The sequence below is a fragment of the Haliotis cracherodii genome, unplaced genomic scaffold (genome assembly GCF_022045235.1).
Source record: "Haliotis cracherodii isolate W230 unplaced genomic scaffold, xgHalCrac1.p SCAF_10, whole genome shotgun sequence".
NCBI lineage: Eukaryota > Metazoa > Mollusca > Gastropoda > Lepetellida > Haliotidae > Haliotis > Haliotis cracherodii.
In genome coordinates this window covers 38574019-38597474 of record NW_027266265.1, presented here as the reverse complement: position 1 = coordinate 38597474, position 23456 = coordinate 38574019, and the positions used below count along the sequence as shown (strand labels likewise).

At 41.7% G+C, this 23456-nt stretch overlaps 1 protein-coding gene across 1 annotated transcript in view; it reads left to right on the top strand.

Moving 5' to 3' along the window:
• Nucleotides 1-12327: 12327 nt before the first annotated feature.
• LOC139454364 (sodium-coupled monocarboxylate transporter 1-like) overlaps nucleotides 12328-23456 on the top strand; it is a 48635-nt gene continuing 37506 nt past the window's right edge. The window contains exon 1 of the mRNA XM_071236012.1: nucleotides 12328-13984. Coding sequence (XP_071092113.1) covers nucleotides 13649-13984 — 336 coding nt within the window. The 5' untranslated portion in view covers nucleotides 12328-13648. The remainder of the gene's footprint in view (nucleotides 13985-23456) is intronic.

Sequence of the window (23456 nt, the reverse complement as noted above, 5' to 3'; positions counted from 1 at the left end):
GGTATTCATTTACTCACTGTAGAATCCTTAATCTGAATTTTCTTGCTTCTAGTTGATTATTCTCTGAAAAATAGGTAGCCTAGACTATCCTGCTTAATAATTACAAATTTGGAGTGAAATATTTAGTATAACATCTTTCTGATGTATTTAAGAGATTCTTAAAGTTGATTAAGCTGATGTGACCATCATTAAAGGATTTGCTTCCTGCAAAGCAACCAAGTTGAAGATAAGTAGGGGGTAGTGTTTTTTTCAAAAACAGATCATTAATGTTTACGTGGAGAGAGTCATGCTGATTTGGGGGCACATTTAAAAAAAGAACCGAAAGTAATAAGAGCTGGCAAAATACTGTTCCCCATAACGCGGTATTTTGTAAGGTAGAGCTGGTGATCACAAACAGAGGCTTTTCATATTTAGCCTTTGTGACTAAATCAATAATACTGCAGCTTTGTTGACCATTGAAGTTGTTGCTATATATTATTTACGCTACGTCACCAGGACGTTTGTCTCGTGATATCAGGGGCTACAACTGTTTCGGTAGGGATGTGTCACTGTCCTGTCTCTTAGCAGCTGGGTTCGAGTCTCGCCCTGATAGAGGTCCCTAGTCTATCAGCAGTGTACCAGTTATCGTGGACCCGTGAAGATCCGGGGTAGAATAGGTCTTCAGCAACCCATGCTTGCCGTAAAAGATTACTATGCTTGTCGTAAAAGGCGACTAACGGGATCGGGTGGTCAGGCTCGCTGACCTGGTTGATGCATGTCATCGATCCCAATTGCGTGGATCGATGTTCATGAGGGTCCAGACTCGATTATGTACAGACCGACGTCATACAGCTGTAATATTGCTGAGTGCGGCGTTAAACAACAAACCAACCAACCAACCAGTAATCGTGGTAAGCTTTCCCAAGCTTGTTGTTGTTTCATCAAATATACTCAAAAGTTGACAGAAACGTTTGTGATTTTTCAAATACTATGTTCCAGAACATTTATGTGACTACACGGAGTTATAATAAAGTTGTAACCAAGTACAAATCTGTATGTGCGTTCGATTATTTAATCATTCAATGACCTGAGTAACCTAATGTTACCACAATTCTGTCAACCAGGATTTACTAGATTCAACCTAAGTTAATTAGTGTTAATAATGTTGAACCTCGAACAGTACCCGAGAATAAATCGTATAAAATGCATCCTTAGAAATGATTAAAACTGACTGCTAGAAAATGAAGAAACACATCAGGTATGTATAATACTATAAGGGACGGACCATTTGATATTCTGAGGGGGTGTCTGGGATTTTATCGAAAAACAAAATTGTCCCAGCAAATTCTTGAAAAAATATATATGCTTCAGACTGTTGGAAAAACTGTCATCTGTCACAAACACCACATTGTTGCAAGGTGTGTTTCTTAAATAAATATGTAACTTCATAACAACAAGTACCATATTTCAAAGTCTTTTGATATGACTTTGACGGGGATCGAACCCCGAACCTTCCGCTCTTCGGGCTGACACTCTACCACTAGACCATGGAGGCGTTCTGTACGCGTCAGAGACATCTCAAAGTTGAAGTTGAAGCTTTGTCAGGTCATACTGCATCATCGTTGACAACTTACGATACGAAGTCATCCACTGACCATGTCGTCACGCGAGTGCTCGTTTGTTATTCTGATAATTGTTACCAACAAGTGTTGTTGAAGTAATGACGTCATAACATGTAATGTTGACAACCATACATCATGATGTCATCCATTTTTCCTGTCGTACCGAATTGATCACGTTGCGGCAGGGTGGTTGATCCAGTGAAGAAAGGCTTCCGCAACATGATCTGCAGAGTTGCATCCCTTTTCCGTGCCCGGATCTATTAGTTGTGGGTTCGAATCCCATATTCGTTGTAATGGGTTTGTCAGAGCCATACTAGTGTTCGTGCGATTCACCAAAGGGAATATCTACAAACTTTCCCAAACTGTAGCTAATCCTCAGCCTATCCAAAATCCGTCAGTGATATTTCATTTTCTACGTTTCTGACCGAACATTACTCATTATACGTACAGATCAACAAACAAACATTGGTCACCAGGCATCAAGAGAAACACCTTCTGATATTTCCACATGTTTATTTACTTGATTCTTAAGTTGATTAAGCTGATTTGACCACCATTAAAGAATCTGTTCCGTGCAAAGCGACCATGTTGAAGTTGAGTAGGGGGTAGTGTTTTTTTATATCCAGATCATTAAATGATTACTGACAGACAGACGGACACAGACACGCTGATTTGGGGCAGCTGATGTTGTTTATAATTAGTACTGTTGATTTATACTGCCCTCAAAGCATATGGAGGGCACGTGATCAAAACGCTGTGAAGAGTTGCGTCCCTTCGCCGTTTCAATTACCTATGATCGTGTGTTCGAATCCCTGATTCGACCTGATTTGTCAGTTAATATGAGTATAATAATATTTGCATGCAGTTTGTTTGTTTGCTTGTTTGTTGTTTTACGCCGCACTCAGCAATATTCCAGCTATATGACGGCGGTCTGTAAATAATAGAGTCTGGACCAGACAATCCAGTGATCGATATCATGAGCATCGATCCACACAATTGGGATCGATGATATGTTTGCATGTAATTCTATAAACAAATAACTAACTAAATAACACTATTCCTATGGACGACATGCATTTTGTTAAGTATATGAATTGACAATTTATAATAATATGTTTATCATTCCCCTATTACTATGTTAAATCAAATTGCAGAGTTATGTATAGATGTTCACCAGACGGTATTAGGTAATAATTTAGAATAGAGTGAAAAATATGAATGACGGTCAATCCGAACCCTTTGCCGTTCATTCACAAGGGCAGATAATCTGTTAATCGGCTTAAAAGCCATGGGATTAATGCACGGGATTCCGACATGCCTCCAACTTGAACTTTCTACGTGATGTTCATTATGTATCCGCTTCCGATTACTCCTGCAATATCATAGGTTATTAAAGAATGTCACCAGGCATCAATCAGACATGAGTGTCAGAGGGTGTTGCACTCCCTCCGCACCCCCGTACGTTAATTCATCGCTATCTTTCTCCGGACGTTAACATGTTCTGGGGCCCGAAGGCCCACAGGTCAGATGTTACTACACCTGATGTATATCATTAAATAGTAGACAACGTGTGTAACTGTAAATACAAAATTGAAATAAAGAGGGCAATATCATTTGCATATGTAATCAATAAATCTTTTTATTATTTGCAGGAGTTAAATAGTCATTTAAAGCAGATGACGTCATACTGTTGCATTGTTGGGAACCATGTGATACAACGCCAAAAAATGTTCACGACGTCTCAAATTGATCACGTGACATCAGAACAATATTTGGTGTATTAAGTCTTTTTGAAAGGCTGAATTTTCTAACGGATATTTCATTGTCTGTTTTATAATGACAACTGGTAATACATGGATTACCATTCCCAGGAGGTTAGAGTACCGTAACATTATTGTCCCCCTGTGTGACACGTAATCCTGTCATAATCGATGTAACTATCATCAACCAGTGTTTTTAAGCCAGCCCACTGATGAGTTATTTTTAATATTGGCTAGCATTGTGTACAACCACCAGCAGCTAAAGTGATGACGTAAATCCTGCTGGGGTATCATGCAGGAAGCAGAAGTACTGTAAGTCCACTAGATCCCCAAATGAGGTAGCCTAGCTTTGGTTACTGATGGCCTTTAGCCATTTAAAACTGTATAAAATGATATTGTTAAGCTCAAATGTTTCATGAATTGTTAATAAATATAGTATGCTCAAACATGTTAAATAAATTGTTTTTAAATATTACTTTGCATAAATTACTCAATTGTGAATAAATTAACTTGGTCTCGTCGCTATATGGCTGAAATAATGCCGATGCGACGTTAAATTTTAACTCACTCATTCACTTTGCGACCTGTTCTAGAAATTCTATAATTCTGCCGGAGATCGTTTTTTAAATACAAATTAGGTTTGAAAGATTAATAATATTTGCATTTTAGAGTTATGCTGTGTATCACCAAATGTTAAACGTCTGTGCCAATTCAGGATTATTACACCGCCCAGTGGTCTAGTGGTAGAGTGTCCGCCCAGAGAGTGTGAGGTCCGGGGTTCAAACTCCGTCCGCGTCATACAAAAAGACGTTAAAAGATGGTACTTGTTGTTGCCCTGTCTGGCGCTCGGCATTAAGGGGCTAAAACAAGGACTGGTCGGCCCGGAGTCAGTACGATGTGTCTGCGTGGGGTATTCATGATAAACTGCGGCATGGTATATCAGTGGGCGAGCACAATAAAGGCCATCAGTCCGGACTAGCACAAGCAGAATCCCGATTCGCCCAAATTATGTTTCTAGGTTTGTCAGCATCATACCCGTGCTCGTGGGTTTCACCGAAGTGGTAAACGTCTGAGACCTACATCACTTCGGGCTTTCCTCCCACATTAAGCTGACACACCGTGATATAATTGGAATAATGTTAAAAGCGGCGTTAAACCCAAATCACTCACTCACCTCACCTCACCTCACCTCACCTCACCTCACCTCACCTCACCTCAGGGTGATTCTATTAATGGTTTCTGATGATTTCTTCCGTCATTTTACAACAATCACAACGAAGCAGTCCAAACTGAACCAGTTTTCAAAACATGTTCACCAGGATACACATTTCGCAGATGGATAGTTCTGCGTGTTACAAGGATTTTTTCAAATTTGCAGTGAACGTTCAGAACATGGATGAAAATGGATCAACATTAATGTCAGCAATATTCCAGGTATATTCGGCGGTCTGTAAAGAACCGAGTAGACCAAGTAACTAATAGTTAATGTTACAAACATCACAAGCTGTCCGGGTACGACGGTACGCTAACAACTAAGTCTCAGAGGCTGACCACCCGATCCATTAAGTGAGTGAGTATAGTTTAACGCCGCTTTTAGCAATATTCCGGTAATATCACGGTTGGGGACACCAGAAATTGGCTTCACACATTGTATCCATGTTGGGAATCGAACCCGTGTCTTTGGCATGACGAGCAAACGCTTTAACCACTAGGCTACCCGACCGCCCCACACTGCAAACTGTCATACATGTCTTCATAATGTGAGATGAAAGCCCAAAGTGACACAGGTTGCAGATTTTACCACCGTGGAGAAACACATGAGACTGACAAGACAAGACAAGAATGATATTCAAGAATCTGGCATTTGAGCCCATGAGATGAAGTTGCAACCAGTGCGACCCTAGGTGTCCGTTTCAACTAGTTGCGATGCGGGAATGTACTGTTAACCTCAATCATCAATCTGTCTGTTTAACTGTTAACAGTGAGATCATTCAACCGTGGATGCCAATAACCCACATTGTTTACCATATTACTTCAGACGGCAACGTGAAACATCCATTCGCTCTCCCTTGGCTGAACGGCGAAACAAATCTTGGAGCAAACTTGAACTGAAAGTCTTTTAATATATGATGCCTATTTCATAGTCGAAACCCATACCTAAGAAATTCCATGACTACTTCCTTCATTATGACTCAAATATCCTGCATGTGTGTTTCCTTGTTTTAAGTTCAGGATTTTCCTGTGACATCTTGTCTCAATATCTGCTGTATATTGTATAGAAAAACGATAACATCTACAGGGAAAGTGTGGTCTGTCAGTGTGGCTGCATGCGTCACACACTTTCAACAAACCGTGAAGATATCAGATACGTAATTACAAAATGAGTCACGTACCACTCATGACCACAATGCGACATGTTGTCTCCGATAAGGTCGTCGCAAAGGAAAATGTTACCTAATGTCCATGACTAGTATACACGTGACCCTCCAATAGTGTAGTAGGGGCGGTCGGGTAGCCTGGTGGTTAAAGCGTTCGCTCGTCACGCCGAAGACCCGGGTTCGATTCCCGACATGGGTACAATGTGTGAAGCCCATTTCTGGTGTCCCCCGCCGCGATATTGCTGGAATATTGCTAAAAGCGGCGTAAAACCATACTCACTCACTCCAATAGTGTAGCACGTGCATTGCTCCGTTTCAATCGAATCGATCAACTCAACACATGAAAAGCATTTGATCGAAGATGTGAGGATAAACGTGACCTCCATTACTATCTCACGTGAGAACATGAGTTTGATGGACAATTTTGGAGAGTGCATTGTTTTAAGTGGGAGAATGTCCTAACGGCTTCCAACCTGCTTCACGTTTTTTGTTTGTTTGTTGTTTAACGCCACACTCAGCAATATTCCAGCTATAGGTCGGCGGTCTGTAAATAATCGAGTCTGGACCAGACAATCCAGTGATTGACATGATGAGCATCGATCCACGCATTTGGGACACGATGACATGCATCAGCCAAGTCAGCGAGCCTGACCACCCGATCCCGTTAGTCGCCTCTTACCACAAGCATAGTTGCCTTTTACGGCAAGCATGGGTTGCTGAATACGTATTCTACCCCGGATCTTCACGGGTCTCAACTGTTTTTAGTAGAAAAACTGCTCACTTGAGGGCTGCATGTGGGGATTTCAAGAAAATAAATCGAAACAGACTCTTTCCGGCATTTTTAGTTTTAAGATAATAAATATACATTTTGTCAAGTGACACTGAGAAAAACCCTTCAGTGCGGCAGGTGAAGGTTTAAATTAAAATTTCCTGGCTCCCAACGCAAGTATCTGACAGCTGGATAATTAACGGGCTTCAGTTTCTGAAGTGTAGGATACGACAAATACCGACCGGGTCAATACATTTGATGATTTATGCGCGGTTTCCACTGTCAAACAAACAGTTCCTGGTCGGACCCTGTACATTAGGTTTGGGACATTAATATATTTATACAGACTTTGTTAGATATACACCATTTTCAAAAATCACATGAAGATATAGGGTTTCCATTCCTTATGACCTACGACTCACAACTCCCGACTGTATAGCAATAGTCGTTTTGCTGGCTAAGACTGGATTAAGGCAACCGTAAGCTAACATCCACTCACTCACTCACTCACTCAATACATTAGCGTGGAGGAAGGATGAAGTTTAGACTAACATCTAGTCTCTGAAACGAACATACTTTACAGAAAAAGACACTTCTTAAATTAACTGAATAGAATATGATAAAAAGGAGTCAAGAGACTTTCTTTATCCTGAAACTGAAGTAATCTAGACTTGCCAAATATTATAGACTTGCATGGGCTGTATTGGACAGAGTAGAGGACTTTGTGCAGCAGGAATATGCGACTGTAAGATAACATTCCTCCAATTAATCAAGGCAGTTGTTGTGTAGAAGGAGGATGTTATACAGCAGTGAATATCAGATAACTATCTGACAAGCGGAGGAAGTTTAACGCTACTTTGAACAGGATTTCAGTTAAATCCGGGTATGTCAACTTGGTGTGGGAAGAAAGCCCAATGTGATGCAGGTCTCAGATGTTAACCACTTTACTGAAACCCTCGAGCACAGGTACGGTGCTGACAAGTTAGAAAATAATCGGAGCGAACAGGGATTCGAACCCACAATCATAGTGAGTGAGTTGGGTTTAACGCCGCTTTTAACAGTATTCCAGTTAAGTCCCATTTGTCAGCTTAACGTGGGAGGAAAGCCCCATGTCATGCAAGTGAAACTTTGGTGGAACACTTTGGTGAAATCCACGAGCTCGGGTATGGTGCTGACAAAACTAGAAATCAGGGCGAAACTGACTTCGAACCCAAGACCATAGGTTTCTGGCACGCCGAGGGACGCAACTCTTCTCTGCGAATATGCGGCGCCTTAGACGACTGGGGCATCAGTGCTAAATGAGTAAGGAAATTCAAAGCTTGCATGCTACAACCTTGGTGGCACTTACATATACATAAGACTACTTGTTTGTTTGAAGAACCAAGACCTAAGCCGAGTCCGAATTCGGGTCCTTTGGATCTCCAACATCATCATCATCATCATCATCATCATCATCATCATCATCATCATCATCAACGACCTAACAAAACTTCGGGTCTTCGTCGTGACGAACTAACGCATTAAACACAAGGCTACCCGACCGCTCCGTATTTCTTTGAATTTTAGAATCCAGGCGTCTTCTTTTACCAGTGTAGGTCGTATTGGTGCTGATGGTGCCGGTGAGCATCTAGAATCAGATTAAATCTGTCCATGGGGAGTAAAGCGGTCGGTAGCCTAGTGGTTAAAGCGTTCGCTCGTCACGCCGAAGATCCGGGCTCGATTCCCGACATGGGTACAATGTGTGAAGCCCATTTCTGGTGTTCACCGTCGTGATATTGCTGGAATATTACTAAAAGCGGCGTAAAACAATACTGACTTACTTAAAGGGAGACTATACTCAAACTGTCAGTCCTATCTAGTTTAATTCAACTGTATTTATGTATATCAGACAAGCAGTTTATGATTACCCCAACCACCAAGAGGCAATGTCGGAGTCGCACACTTAACACTTATTAGCACTAACGTCTTGATCGAGATAAAATGGGCTCCGGAGCTTTGAGATCACCTCATTATCGGCCGACAATGCGAAACCTTTTGGTATGTATGTTCTGAAGTAATGTTACGGTAGGGACAGGACTCCCCGCAGGCAAGTAGTTCTACCTCTTCGCAGACATTATGAAAATATCAGCAAGACAGTTTACCTGCCTGCTCGGCAACTCAAAGACAGACGGTTGAAGTTTTTGCCCCTTGATGTAGAACCTCCATCTTGACTTTATAATCAAGTCATAACAAACGGTATCCATTAAGAGAAAGGCGCGCGGCATTCTACAACCATGTTGTGTTTCAATACACGCTGATGTTTTTTCGTCGTAACAGACGCCGGCTGACATACATTGTGCCCCTGTGCGATCCCCACTTTCACGCCTTTATGAGCGGATTGCGGGGATAAATAAACAGGTTAAGAAAGAGATATGTTGCTTTGCTTTCTCCCCGTGTTGACCTTTCATACGACCAAGGGGTTTTGTTATCTATCATCTAATTTGCCGCCCCGGGGCTGGGGATGACGCTAGAGCTTCCGAGAGTTTGCCGTCGGTTGTGGGTAAGGAATACAAATAAACGAAACTCGTATGCGTTTTGTCAAGTTTCAATTCGTACATGCCACTTCGTTCGTACGTAAGAAAATATGACCATTCTTCAGAAGTAGGTATTAGAGTCGACTTGTTGTTTGGGTTCGAATCCCTACGTGGGGGAGTAGGTGAAACTCATTCTTGGTGGCCACACGGCAGTGGTGGTGGGGGTGGGGGGTGGGGTGGGGTGGGGGGTGGGGGGTGGGGGGGGGTGGGGGTGGGTGTGTGTGTGTGTGTGTGTGTGTGTTGGTATTTAACGCGGGCAAAACACTGGTTGCCTCCTTTACATGCAATCACGTCATGTTTCACTCCCAAGGAGGACGGCATCGTGGTCTTGTGGATAGGACGTCTGCTCGAGAGCGGAAGGGCGGTGGGTCGATCCCCGGGAACGTTAGTCCCATAGACGTTAAAAGATGGTATACTGGCTACCCTGCCTGACGATCGGCATTAATGGGACAAAACAAGGACTGGTTGTCTCGGAGTCAGTATATTGTGTCTGAGTGGGGTATCCATTTCAACTGCGGCATGGTTTCTCAGTGGGCTAGCACTATAATACCGGCAACCAAGCACACGCAGCCACGCACACGCACTTGCAATCATATTGCTATTCAAGTGCACCTCTCAAGAAAGATCGTACTAAGCTCCTCACAGCGAAATCCCGTTTGCGGAGCTATCTATACTATGTTACCGAAGTGTAAGGAAGGTGTCACGCGCTGGGAAGGAGCTTGAGATCGTATAAGGCAAGGGCAGGTAACTCTAATCACTGGCTTGCTATTAACAAAAATGTATCAGAATCTGCATTCGAACTCTGTACCATACCAATAGTAAACGTCACGTCATACCCTAGAATTATATCACCAAACACCGACTTTTGTTGGGACTTGGCATTCACACTATACAGGGTGAAGAATGTGTTGCCGTTACCGCTGGTGGTGGTCACTGGAGGAGAGTGAGTTGTTTTACGCCGCTTTTAGTAAATATGCCATCACAGCAGTGTGTGTGTGTGTGTGTGTGTGTGGTTTATCGTGGGTTCGAATCTCAGTAAGCCCTGATGATGTTTCTTGGTTTGTCAGCACCATATCCGGGCTAGTGAACTTCACCAAAGACCTGTATCACTTTCCACCCACATCACGCTGACACGCCGTGATATAGCTGAAATATTGTTCAAAGCAGCGTTAAACCAAACTTACTATCATGAAGGAAGTTTCAGCTAGCCGAAAACACGAAATCCACTCTTGTTGTCAAGAGATGTTACTACAATACACAGTGAGTACAGTCTAACCGCTCTGTTGTGTGCTTTATCAATATCACAGGAGTTGACGACAATATAGAGTGAGGATGGTTTTACGCCGCTTTTAGCAATATTCCAGCAGTATCACTGCGAGACACCAGAGATGGACTTCTCACATTGTACCCCTTTTGGAAATCAAACATGGATCTTCGGCGTGACGAGCGATCGCTTTAACCACTAGGCTACCCCACCGCCCATGCAATATACACAGAGCTGTACTCGCCCTGATTAACCTGTTTCAAATGTTAAACACACGTGACCGACATATATTTTTCCGTCCCATATTAAGCTGAGGTTCCGGGATATACCAATAGTTATAATACTGTTTCAGAGTTGCGTTAAACCCAACTCTTTCCCTCAAACACTTCCTCTGTTGTGAAGAAAGGTTAAACAGGCTGAACAACAATGTGTACATTGTAGTTTGTTATCCAACCCGAGGGTGTGTTTCAACGCTGATCCATCTGTGATTGGTGTAGGTGCTTATGCAGTCAAAGAAAATCTCTATATATAACCGAAACCCAACCTACCTGTTAACTTACTGATACTGAACATCAAAAGTAATTCTGTTATAAGTATAATATAATTCTCAGCAGAAAATGATTTTCTAAATTCGTTTAAATTTTAACTTAAAAAGATATTCTTTAGAAAACTCAATTAAACACTGGACTCCTCTAAATTTCAAAGACACAAGTGTTGTGGAAAAGCGATAAGGGAGTACATCCAACATATTTTGGGGGCTAGGGAGATTTTTTAAGTGATTATTTTGTTCAGAAATGCGTAAAATTAGTAGTTTGTTGGCAGTGGTGAAAAAATTTATTAGTTTGTTTTGTGGAAAATACCCAAACGTCACAAATTTGGTGTCAATGTTGAATAAAAACAGATTGTTTGATACAGCTCATAAATACATAGCTTGGTGGATGTAGCATGGGAAAAAATAGATTTAAAAAACAAAAATGTTCCCCGTGCCGTCCACCCCAACCCGCCACCCATACAAGTGAGATGGATGCTCCCTTAATAAGAATATGATCACTAACTTTGGGTTTTAAGTAGATGTTAATATGTTTAATACGAATGTTAGTACTTCAATCAGTATAAGATTCTAAATGCTTGGTTTTTTATGCCCCACGTGAAGCGTTAGCTACAAGAGACAGATGTCCTGCTTTAGCTATGACGGTGTTGGTCTGTATACAGCAAGTGCCACTTACCATTGTCCATGTTCTGCCTAAGGGATTCCGGGGCAGAATACGCCACAAGACCCAATACGTGTCTCCCTGATAGAATAGAATAGGTCCACAGTACTTTTCATTACATTACTTGTCATTAAAGCCGACATAAAAGAGTGAGTGAGTGAGTATGGCTCTACGCCGCTTTTAGCAATATTCCAGCAATATCACGGCGGGGGACACCAGAAATGGGCTTTACACATTGTACCCATGTCGGGAATCGAAACCGGGGCTTCGGCGTGACGAGCGAACGCTTTAACCACTAGGCTACCCGACCGCCCCGACATAAAAGAGGATCGGGTGGTCACAATGTATGATGAATATGTCTCATTGTTCCTTTTTTGCCTGGCCCATTATTCTAACAGGCGGTTTGTTATAGAAGAAACAATACCGCTACGTAAAACAATATTCATTCACTATGCCCTGTCCGGATTCCCAATCACTACTCGGGGACAGCCGGGGTACTCAACTTCTGTTTCACTCGGAGGAAAGGTGCTGTAGTTTTTACTACAATGAAAGTAAATCAAACACTTCTCTATTATTCCGTGTGTTGATTGGGAAATCTGACAACATCGGAAATAAATCCCAATTCTTCACAACGTACCCTTTAAAAAAACACCTATCCAGGTAATTGGAATATAACGGTGGTTGCCAAATAAACCTTCCCTCTCGACTGTGTAACACGGTAGTGTTAAGAGCTGCGCTCGCGCTGTGTTCGGAGTAAGCCGTTAACTGTCCACTCGCTGCAGACGACAGGTGTGCTCGAATCACGTCTACCGTAGCAGACGATACAGGTGCCTGACTCGACTCAGGGGTAAGCAGACGAATACACTTCTCCGGAATATTATTGCTGCTTACTTCCGTACGCGGTACTACATCACAAACAGAAAGCACCCGTTTTCGAACAATAGAAGTAGACGGCATGTCAGGCGGTCAAGCGAGGATGAACTTTTTGGTGCAGGATAGAGTGCGCTATAGTAATCATGGAAATGAGAGTTGGGAATTCCCCCAGGGCAAGTAACACGGACGGGATTGTTTGAGTGAAGGTGTGGATGAGAGAAGGATAGTGCTGGATTCGTCAGAGGCTCACTGGTGTTGCGAGTATACAGGTTAAGTTGGAACACTTAGGGGTGCCGCTTATATCGCCTCCTTTGTGCGATCTGTTCTCATGATAAATTTCGTTTGTGTTTTCGAACTTTCATCATTGAAGGTGAGGTCTCGGTGATTCGCGAAAAGGATTTTTTATACAGTTGTGTTAGGAAACACGAAGTTCACCTTTTGAACCAAAAGATTTAACGCGAGTTTTGTTGAAAATTAATTGAATACCTTTTCAACGAGTAATAGATACCTGGGAACACAAAAGGATTTGGAGGAAGAAAAGTTGTTCGTACGTTGAAAGAGCCTCATCAATTGTTGTGGTAATAGAATTTCCTAATTGAATTTTACTTGTGTGTATTTGTGGATTTCGGCGACAAAGGCTTAACGAGTACACTCGACCACACAGACCTTGTTTGTGTTCAGCATCCGGAATAGCACAGTACTGTGGTGAGCGACAAGACCTTTATTGACTTTATGAAAGGGTAATCGGAATTTATCCGTGCAAAGATTATACTATTATACACGCTTAATTTGAAGATATTGCATCTGCAGTTACAAAGCGAAATGTGTAAATACTACATAATCACAAAGTGTTCTCGGTATTTATGTTAAGGCAGACCAAGGATTTCCTGTGGCTTGCCTCGTGTTAGCGCTGTATCATTGGAGAAGAAAACAGAGCAAACGACCAGTCAGTATCTTGGAAATACTGGTTCATTCGCAGCCTAGTTGGAAACGTGCGCTCTTAGAAGGATGAGGTTTGTCTGACACTTTTCGAAACTTTGGTAACCGAGTCATAAGTGACAAGCAGTTGTCTCGACCAATCAGTGTCGATCTTGGACAGATGTTCTCAGATATATGACTGCAAACACTTGACGACAAATACCAGAAACAGTTTCGAGGGAAACCTGAGGGATCTCCACATATAGTGACGTCATTGTCGTAGCAGACGACACTTGTGAAAATGTCGGAAAGATTCGGTTGGCACGACTACTTAGTGCTGACGTTGATGTTGGTGGTGTCGGCGGCGATAGGACTGTATCATGGCTGTCGGCGAGGGGGACAGAAGACAACGGACGAGTACTTGATGGGGGGCCGGGATATGCAGTTCCTTCCGGTCGCCTTCTCTGTCCTAGCCAGCTTCCTGTCCGCCATCACGGTGCTGGCGGTTCCTGTGGAGATTTATTTGTTTGGTGCTGCGTTCTGGGTGAACGCTTTGTCCTACTTCATCTCGGTGCCCATCACTGCACATGTGTTCATCCCACTCTTCCACAGACTCAAGCTCAGGAGCGTCTACGAGGTAATTGATCAAATTTATATTTAAACAAATCAAATAGTTGTGACCCTTTAAAAGTTGTAAAACTTGAAACAGATCTCATTTTATGATAGCGAGAGTACAATAATGTATATCATACATGCTCTGTTTGTCTGTAAGAGATGACACATTTGCCTTTAGTCTAAGACTTCACATCTCGCTGTGCAGAGTTGCGTCCCTAAGTATTGTCATGATCCGCTGAACCGCTGAGATTCGAACCTCAGACTCACCACATTTATGATCCATGGCCTGGCAACACTACATCCGAGCTCTTGGTTTTCACCAAAGTGGTAAATGTCTTGGACTTCTGCAACCGTAGACTTTCATCACACATTAAGTGGCATCTTACACCTTGAAATATTGTTTAAAGCCGCGTTACCCACTCACTCACTCACTTATTGGCGCGAGTGCTTAATTGTTTAAATATGTTAAAGATGTGATAGTGTTAGGTGCTACTACGATAGTTACATCTCAGTTAGTCATGGTGTGAATTTAGCAATGGAATGTAATCCGCAATCACCGTGCTGGTGTAAATTCGTACTCCCATTGCAGATTTTGATACATTATCATTGTCTAGTTCTGTTCGTTTTGTCCAGATGTGCTCAAATGAAGCATGTCTTGCTTCAATGATTAAAACGGCTTATATATTTGCCGACATTATGTAAAAGCGTTTTTAAATATAGACAAAGTTATATAAGTCAGTAAAAATGGAACATTTATTAATCAATGACACGAACAGCTAAACTTTGGTAGCCTCACATATCGCTGTAAGGAGTCTATAAAAAGCACGTGAGAAAAGCGCAGAGGTCTCCATGAGGCCCCTCATGGGAGTAAGTAAAAAGAGGCTGTCACATTAAGCGCGGGAATTTGTCAATACCAGCTCTTCACAAACTATCTAGTCCCCATAAGCCGTCGAGTTCTATATGCTTTTAATAATGTAAATATGCTTTAAACGACTTCAATAAAAGCAATTGTATTTGAATGTATACCGATGGTAAATATTGCCGTCACACGGCAGTGACGGGAACATGTATATATAATGTATACCATGTAATGGTTCTCGGAGAAGGCCAGAGTCCAGGGCCATCGCGCACCTGTAACTTGCAACAGCTTTATGCGTAACGTGGTTTTCTATAGCTCTGGGTAATAGGTAATGTTTTGCATAGGGAGCTATCCCTCGATCGCATTCACAGGAACAGAGCCACGTCAGGTCTGTTTCAGGAAGTAATATACTTTTGAGATAGGTTTCAGTGATCTTTATTGACATGATATGGTTGACTCAACACATACTGAAAACTACATAAAGCGTAAAGGGTGGGTACTTATGTGATACGGTGTTATTGGGGGATCAGTCACGCGGATTTGCCGTGGATAATTTACGACCGTGTGGCATTTACGACTTTTTTAGTAGACCATGGACATTTGCTATAGCAATTATATCATGTTATGACCGCTATCTAATCAGTAAAAAGAATCACAGCTTGTTTATTTTTTTTAACTTTCAACGACCGAACAGTTCACAAATATGTAATAACTTGGAGTATCACGACTTTTATAAGGGAAGTAACTCCTTGACCGGGTCTCATTCAGAGAAACTCGGCAACACCATTCGGGTCCCCTCGGTTTATTGCGATACATTTAGATACCTCGGGGAGCAATGGAGTAGTATTATTTCATGATTTCACTGTAAACCACGTACCGATCGAAACCGAATATCACCCCACATGAAGTTCATAAGAACGAGTTCGCAACTCTTAAAGAAAAGAAATCCGGGATAATATTTGATACCGAGCAAAAACGTTTAAGGGTTAAAGCTGCCACCAGATTGGATTATCGAATGTCATTGCCACATGAACAAGTGAAATCGGTTCCAATATGGATTTAATGCGGGTTGATCCATACTCTAACATAGGCTTACGATAGCCTTACCGCTAAGATCGCTATGTGCAAGTGGCCCCTGATCCTTTGAGATTGAGGTGAGCCTAGTCCAGGGACTTGTGAATTTTTTACTTTATACGTCCAATCCAGTTGATTTACGGAAACTTTGAACACTGCAATCTCATTAAAAACAAATCTTTTACTCTGATTCAACATCCATTCCACAAAATGTATCATACCCGTAAAGATCCAGGTTATAATAGGTCTTCAGCAATCCATGCTTGCCGTAAGAGGCGACTATGCTTGTCTTCAGAGGTGGCTAACGGGATCGGCTGGTCAGGCTCGCTGACTTGGTTCATGCATGTAATCGTATCCCAATTGCGTAGGTCGATGCTCTTGATATCAATCACAGGATTGTCTTTTCCAGACTCTATTATTTCCAGACCGCCTGGATAGGTGGGGTAGCCTAGTGGTAAGGCGTTCGCTCGTCACGCCGAAGGTCCGGGTTCGATTCCCTACATGGGTACAATGCGTGAAGCCCATTTCTGGTGTCCATCGCCGTGATATTGCTGGAATATTGCTAAAAGCGGAGTAAAACCTCACTCACTCACTCACTTTGCAGACCGCCGACATATAGCTGGAATATTGCTGAGTTCGGCGTTAAACAAAGAACATATGTATCGAACAGAATTAAGAGATCTGCCCTGCTGAGTCTGCAGTGTTCAAAGTTACAATAAATCACTTCGGGTTGTACCTATTAAGTAAATCATTCACAAAGTACTCAGTTGTTTTTATTGTAATTCGCCAGAAACCTATGATTGTGGGTTTGAATCCCGATTCGCCCCTATTATGTTTCTAGGTTTGTCAGCACCATACCCGTGCTCGTGGGTTTCACCGAAGTGGTAAACGTCTGAGACCAGCATCACTTCGGGCTTTCCTCCCACATTAAGCTGACAGGCCGCGTTATAACTGGAATAATGTTAAAAGCGGCGTTAAACCCAACTCACTCACTCACCCACTCTAATGTAGCTGAGAAGGAACTGGGTCATAGTTCCCGCCATATGGCAGAAACCCAGGGGACATTTTATTGTTATTATCGATCACATCTCTCCGTACGGTGATTTACACCACGTTGGTTCGATTATTATAATTTGACAACCAGCGTTGACTTGATTCAGCATGGGTTATCCACTGTTAATCAAGCATAACGTAGGCCAGCACCCTGAATAAAACGCATCAAATGCAACCTTGGATATAATACAAAATAGATGCCAGGAGACGGAAAAACACGACAGACGTGTGCTATAACACAACACAGGGATGGGTTAACATGCGTTTTATTGCTTAACGAATCTACCATTGTACGTTTTCCATTTAATTCATGACGAGCGACAAGTCAGTTCTAAATAACGTGTTGAACATCAGACAGAAGCACAAAGTCATCATCGAAGTTGCACAATTGCTATAACACACAACTATGAGATGATAACAAGTGTTCTGTAATACCCCGTTCACATGCACAACATTTACTAACGTAAGTAATTTTGCACATGTGTAACTATACATACATGTGTATATGTAAATTTAGTATGCGTTCGCATGAAAATGAACTTGTGGGTAAATAAAGTATGTAAATTGTGTAAGGCACACAAATTCGTCAGTCTATTTAAGACTTCCAACACAAAACAGGTTGTTTTCCAATCAAAGTTGAATGGGAAGAGAGTTACTTCACCACAACGTTTCGCGTGAAGCAACATGTGTTTGATTTAATTTGTACACAAAGTTTGGACTCCTTGAAACCAAAAGAAAACACCGTCCGCTCAACTCTGTATATATGCATAAAAGTTAGCAACTGCTGACAATTTGTTTGGTGTTGGCAAAAGAACAGATATTAATTGGATCATCCTCTTACGTTAACATAAACGTTCACATGCAACATATACACACAGTGCAAATTTACATTTACTTTTGCACCTGCTCCAGACACGATGCAAAATTGGTGTAAATATATACACATGAGTAAACCCATTCACATGACAAGTACACCCACTTTCATTTTTTATTACGTGGTTTGTATCGTTACCTATCGTGTAGTTGTCCGATTTTCGATCACGAACGTTGATACTACTTAATTTCGTTAATCCGACATACTCGTTAATCCGACATACTCGTTTATCCGACATACTCGTTTATCCGACATACTCGTTAATCCGACATAATCATATGCAACCAACGATGTCGGATTAACGGGACTTGACTATATGTATTTCTACACACGTATGCATATATACAGACATGTGAACGGGGTATTATATAAGTATAGGCAATTTTGCTCAACCGAAGAATGATGCAAATCAGTAAACATGTGAACATTGGTTATACCATGGTCAACAGGGTTTCTTGGGTCGTCCTTGGTTAGGAAATCGTCCGCATGCAGTGTTCAAGCAAAGGTTATAACTGAGAGAACTGAACGTTGGGTTAAGCTGGAAACGTACATGTAGATGGAGAAGGGCTCCCTTGTCTTTCGTTGTTCCTGTTAAAGTCACTGTGTCATTAGTGATTTGTGTCAAACCGAAACAGACCCGTGAATCTCTTGGGTGGAATAGGTCTTCAGCAACCCATGCTTGCCGCAAAAAGCGACTATGCTTGTCGTAAGAGGCGGCTAACGGGGTCGGGTGGTAAGGCTCGCTGACTTGGTTGATGCATGTCATGGAATCCCAATTGCGTGGATCGATGCTCATGATATCAATCACCGGACTGGACTGTCCAGACTCGATTATTTACAGACCGCCGTCATGTAGCTGGAATATTGCTGAGTGCGGCGTTAGACAACAAACAAAACAAAACAAACAAACCGAGACATATTGTCTCTATGTGTAATTATGATAAATGTTTATTTTCAAAGATTTAAATGAAGCCTTCTGGTACTGCCAGTTTGCCCGAGTAAAGTTCTAAACATGTTTTGATTATGGGCATGTTCTGTTTAGGTGGCTGTGAGAAAATAGCTCATTTCATGTGTTTAGAGTGAGTGAATGAGTTGGGTTTAATGTCGCTTTTAACAGTATTCTAGTTATATCACGGCGTGTCAGCTTAATGTGGGAGGAAAGCCTGAAGTGATGCAAGTCTCAGACGTTTACCACTTCGATGTATGGTGCTGACAAACCTAGACACATAATAGGGGCGAATCGGGATTCGAACCCACAATCATAGATTTCTGGGACGCAACTCTGCACAGCGAATCGCGGCGCCTTAGACGACTGGGCCACCCGTGCCCCCTCATGCGATTAGACCCTAAACGTGTTCAGATAGAACACATCAAATGTGTATTCCGTTTATGATTTAAACACAGTCCTAAACATGTTTAGATCTACATGTGTACATTCTAAACTCATGTTTTACAGTGTAGGATGTAATGGCCAGTTTTTGATCAATATTTCTTTGGGAGGGTTTTATACTGAGGGGCACAAGAAAGTATACCGAGTTTGATTTTTTATGTCATAGAGATATTAAAAGGACTGTTGTTGACTTTGATGATGTCTGTTTTACCATCGCCCATTCCAGCAACAGTTTGTAAAAAGTAAATGTATGTAAAAAATGATTGATTCAATGAAAATTGGTGTGAGAAATGAGTTTTGAACACATGCTCCCTACCTTGCTTGGAATGTTGTACATTTGTGGTTGGTTGGTTGGTTTGTTGTTTTACGCCGCACTCAGCAATATTTCACCTATATGACGGCGCTCCGTAAATAATCAAGTCTGGACCAGACAATCCAGTGATTAATATCATGAGCATCGATCCACGCAATTGTGACACGATGACATGCATCAATCAAGTCAGCGAGCCTGACCACCCGATCCCGTTAGTCGCCTTTTACCACAAGCATAGTCGCCGAAAGAAAGTAAATTTATTGATTTCCGGAGATAACGTTTCCAAGATACCCATTAGCAGTAGTATGTTGTGCGAAATTCTTTAAAATTTTAAAAGTTTTTTTAAATAAAAAAATAATTATGAAATAAAACCATGTAGAAGTATTCTTTGAGTGGTGACTAAGCTCCAGTACAGTTCATCTTTTGGGATATACCATCGGCTACTTAAGATATTTTCCACTGAAAATCAAACCTATGATAAAATTAACTTAGAGTAATTGTTTTTGCTCCTCGGTGTAATTGAATTGGTGTTCAGGGTCTGACTGGATTTATCTCGTACGATGTATCGCAAACTTTGGCCGCGTCGCATCACTGATCTTGCTCTCAGGGAGTGTTGCTAAAACCGCGTCGCAGTTGTGGGACGTCGCAAATACGTTTTCAGGATGTGGTCACGTTGCGATCTTTTAACGAGGTCGCAACTTTTGCGATGTTATTTTCATTTTGGTTAAAGAAAACAACTGTCACCTGGAATGAGTGCTCTGCTTGACCTCAGAAAAGAACAAGCAACAGTGAGATCATTCCACCGAGGTTGTCCGATGCCATCAAACCACATTGTTTACCATATCACTTCAGTCTGCACATGCAATAAGCACACTACCGGGCAAAAGAAAGTATACAATTGAAAATTTGATGTGACCAAACAATTATAAACGTTATCAAAACGTTACTAGGTTGAAAACAGTCGCCGAAACACTGGAAGCTTAAGGTCCAAAACACAACTGTGTATGAAATACATCACCATGAAAAAACATTTCTTGTTTGTTTCCATTTGGCCATTCAAACATGGGTGTATTCTTTCTTTTCAACCGGCAGTGTATATGCTATCCTGATGTTAGTGATGGACACGAGTGAGTGAGTGAGTGAGTATGGTATAACGCCGTTTTTTGCAATATTCCAGCAATATCACGGCGGGGAACACCAGAAATGGGCTTCACACATTGTACCCATGTCGGGAATCGAACCGAGTGTGACGAGCGAACACTTTAACAACTAGGCGGGTAGCCACCCCACAAGGTCATGAAATGCCATTGGTCACTATCTCAGTTGATTCGTAACGATGCTGATATATTTAACATGAAATATACGGCCATGCTTTCTGAGAATCTAAACGTCAAAACGGCGAAACAAATCTTGAATCAAATTTGAAAGAAATATCTTTAAATCCATGATACCTGTTTCTTTTGAGAAACACAAACCCAAGCAAATCCACAGATACATCCTACAATTTTAGTCTTTAAATATCCTGTATGTGTGCTTCCTTGTTATAAGTTAAGTATTTCCTTTGATCTTGTCTCAATATCTACTGCAAACTGTGGTTATGTCGGAAAACTATAGAAAAAGCGGACATATCTCCTGAGACACGGAATGCGTTCATTTCATGGTTATGGCAACCTGTCAAAACATGCATCGCCCAATTTCAGCTACCTGTAATGTAGTTTATGCAAGGGGCCCCGGGGTCCTGTAACTAAAATATTGTATTATGCGCAAAAAGGATATATTCGACCCATCCTCGGCACACGGGGCATATATTTTCCGTTTGACCTATAACCCTTGAGAGATGCGGTCAATGCCTCGAACATAGGCCCTGATCCACAAAGCGGCAGCCGTGAGCCTATGATAAACTATAGAGTTACGGTTATTCGTAGAGGTACGGGATTTTTGTTTTAAGAGGGTCTGGACCATATCTCAAGGTATTCGAGCAGCCCGGATCTAGGTCACAAGTGCCCCTTGCTTATCGTAAGAACCATCTGAATTGGATAAGGAGCGAGTGATCACAATATGTGATCTGGTTGATCGGGAGTGAGTGAGGTTTCACACATTGTACCCATCTGTCGAATGTAACACGGACCTTAGACGTGACGGGCTGTTTTGATCACCAGGTTACCCCTTTCTGTCGGGTTGATTGTGTGTCTTCACCCCCAATGAAGCTCATGCTATCAACCGCTGCGGCGCCTTGCCCAGAATCGATTATATAGGACCCCGTGATAAAGCTGGAAAATTGCGGCGTTAAACTACATTCACTCACTCGGTGGTTAGGCTTTTGGTCGGGACGTCTCTACTGCTACTGCTACTGCTACTGCTACTGCGATGAGCGTGGTGTCATCGGAGACCTAAAGCTACTGACGTCAATTTCAAACAGTTATTTCACAATCATATTTTAACCGACAGGTAATATGATCTTAGATCTTTATGCATCTCAAACGTCGGTGTTATATATTGCAACGCTTGTGACACTTTAATGCCAAGCTTCAGTTTTTGCGTTTCAATCTTGCGCAATCTCGCTCCCGTTGACAGTGGCATCTTTAATATTATGTGTTATGCCAATGCAACATATTTAGCTGAGTTTTGATAAATTTTATTGCCTCCAGAAATACGTAAACATCAGCTATTTTCAGCATTCATTTCGGTTAACTATTACTGAATCCCTATTGCCAGCATTTACACTTATGTTTTCCCCTAAATAAGAAATGTATTGCCCTCTTCATTGTTGGCCACGTTCCGAGCAACGCATGCCGTTCTTCGCGTGATGGCGATATACAAGACCTATCTTTATTTTTGGACTGAAAAGTGTTAAAGTTGTTTAAGTGATAAATGTTACAATTGACACTATTATCTATAGTTAAGACGTATCTCTATTGGTTACCCCTTACAGAATCTCTGTTGTTTCAACCTTGCTGACCTGTCATTTTAATCACGTTTAATACATTGGTAGCTAGATATGTTAACCTGTTCCGATCAATCAATCAATCAAGCAAGCAAGCAAGCAAGCAATCTGTCAGTCAGTCAGTCAGTCAGTCAGTCAATCTTTATTCCACAAAATCATTCACCGTGATAGAAACTAACATTTTTAATCCAATAGTCCTTACAATGATAACATATGGCATAACACTTTAAAATGGCAAATTACTACAAGTCCTTATAATACCTTAACTGTTGGGCAGTTTGCAAGATCTACAGGAATAGTGCCAATTTCTAATTCTGAAATATATGTAATACAGTATAACCTTACCCGTGGAGATCCTTGTTAGAATTTATGTTTAGCATCCCATGTTTGCCGTAATAGGCAACTAATGGGATCGGGTGGTCGGCTCGCTGACTTGGTTCATGCATGTCATCGTTTCCCAATCGCGTGGATCGAACCTTATGACACCAATCACTGCATTTTCTGGTCCAGACTCGATTACTGTGGGCAGACAGTATACATGTACATTGTTTTATTTGGTAAATGTTCCAATGAATGACATGCGTCGCTTTGAAAGGCGCTATATTACGTTTGTTGAAGTTGGGGTTAACCGGCCTACACAATACAATCTCTGCATTCTCTTTCTATAATGAAGTACGGTCATTTAAACGGGTTATCAAATCTCCACCACAAGGAAGAGAAAGAATAAGTCCCTTTCAGCTAAACCTAATTATAACGGTCGAGAGGCTTAACATTTACAGCAGACATTTTCTTGGAAGCCAGACAAAAGGCGCACGTTGATCTGAGGCAGTTGAAAGACTTTTTGTTTTGCATTCTGCACACTGTCATCATTTCGTTTTGCAATTGTTTAATAAAAATTTACAAAAAACAATATACACTGCATTATAAGTTGTTATTTTCTAATGAATGACATACGTCGCTTTGAAAGGTGCCTTAATACGTTTGTTA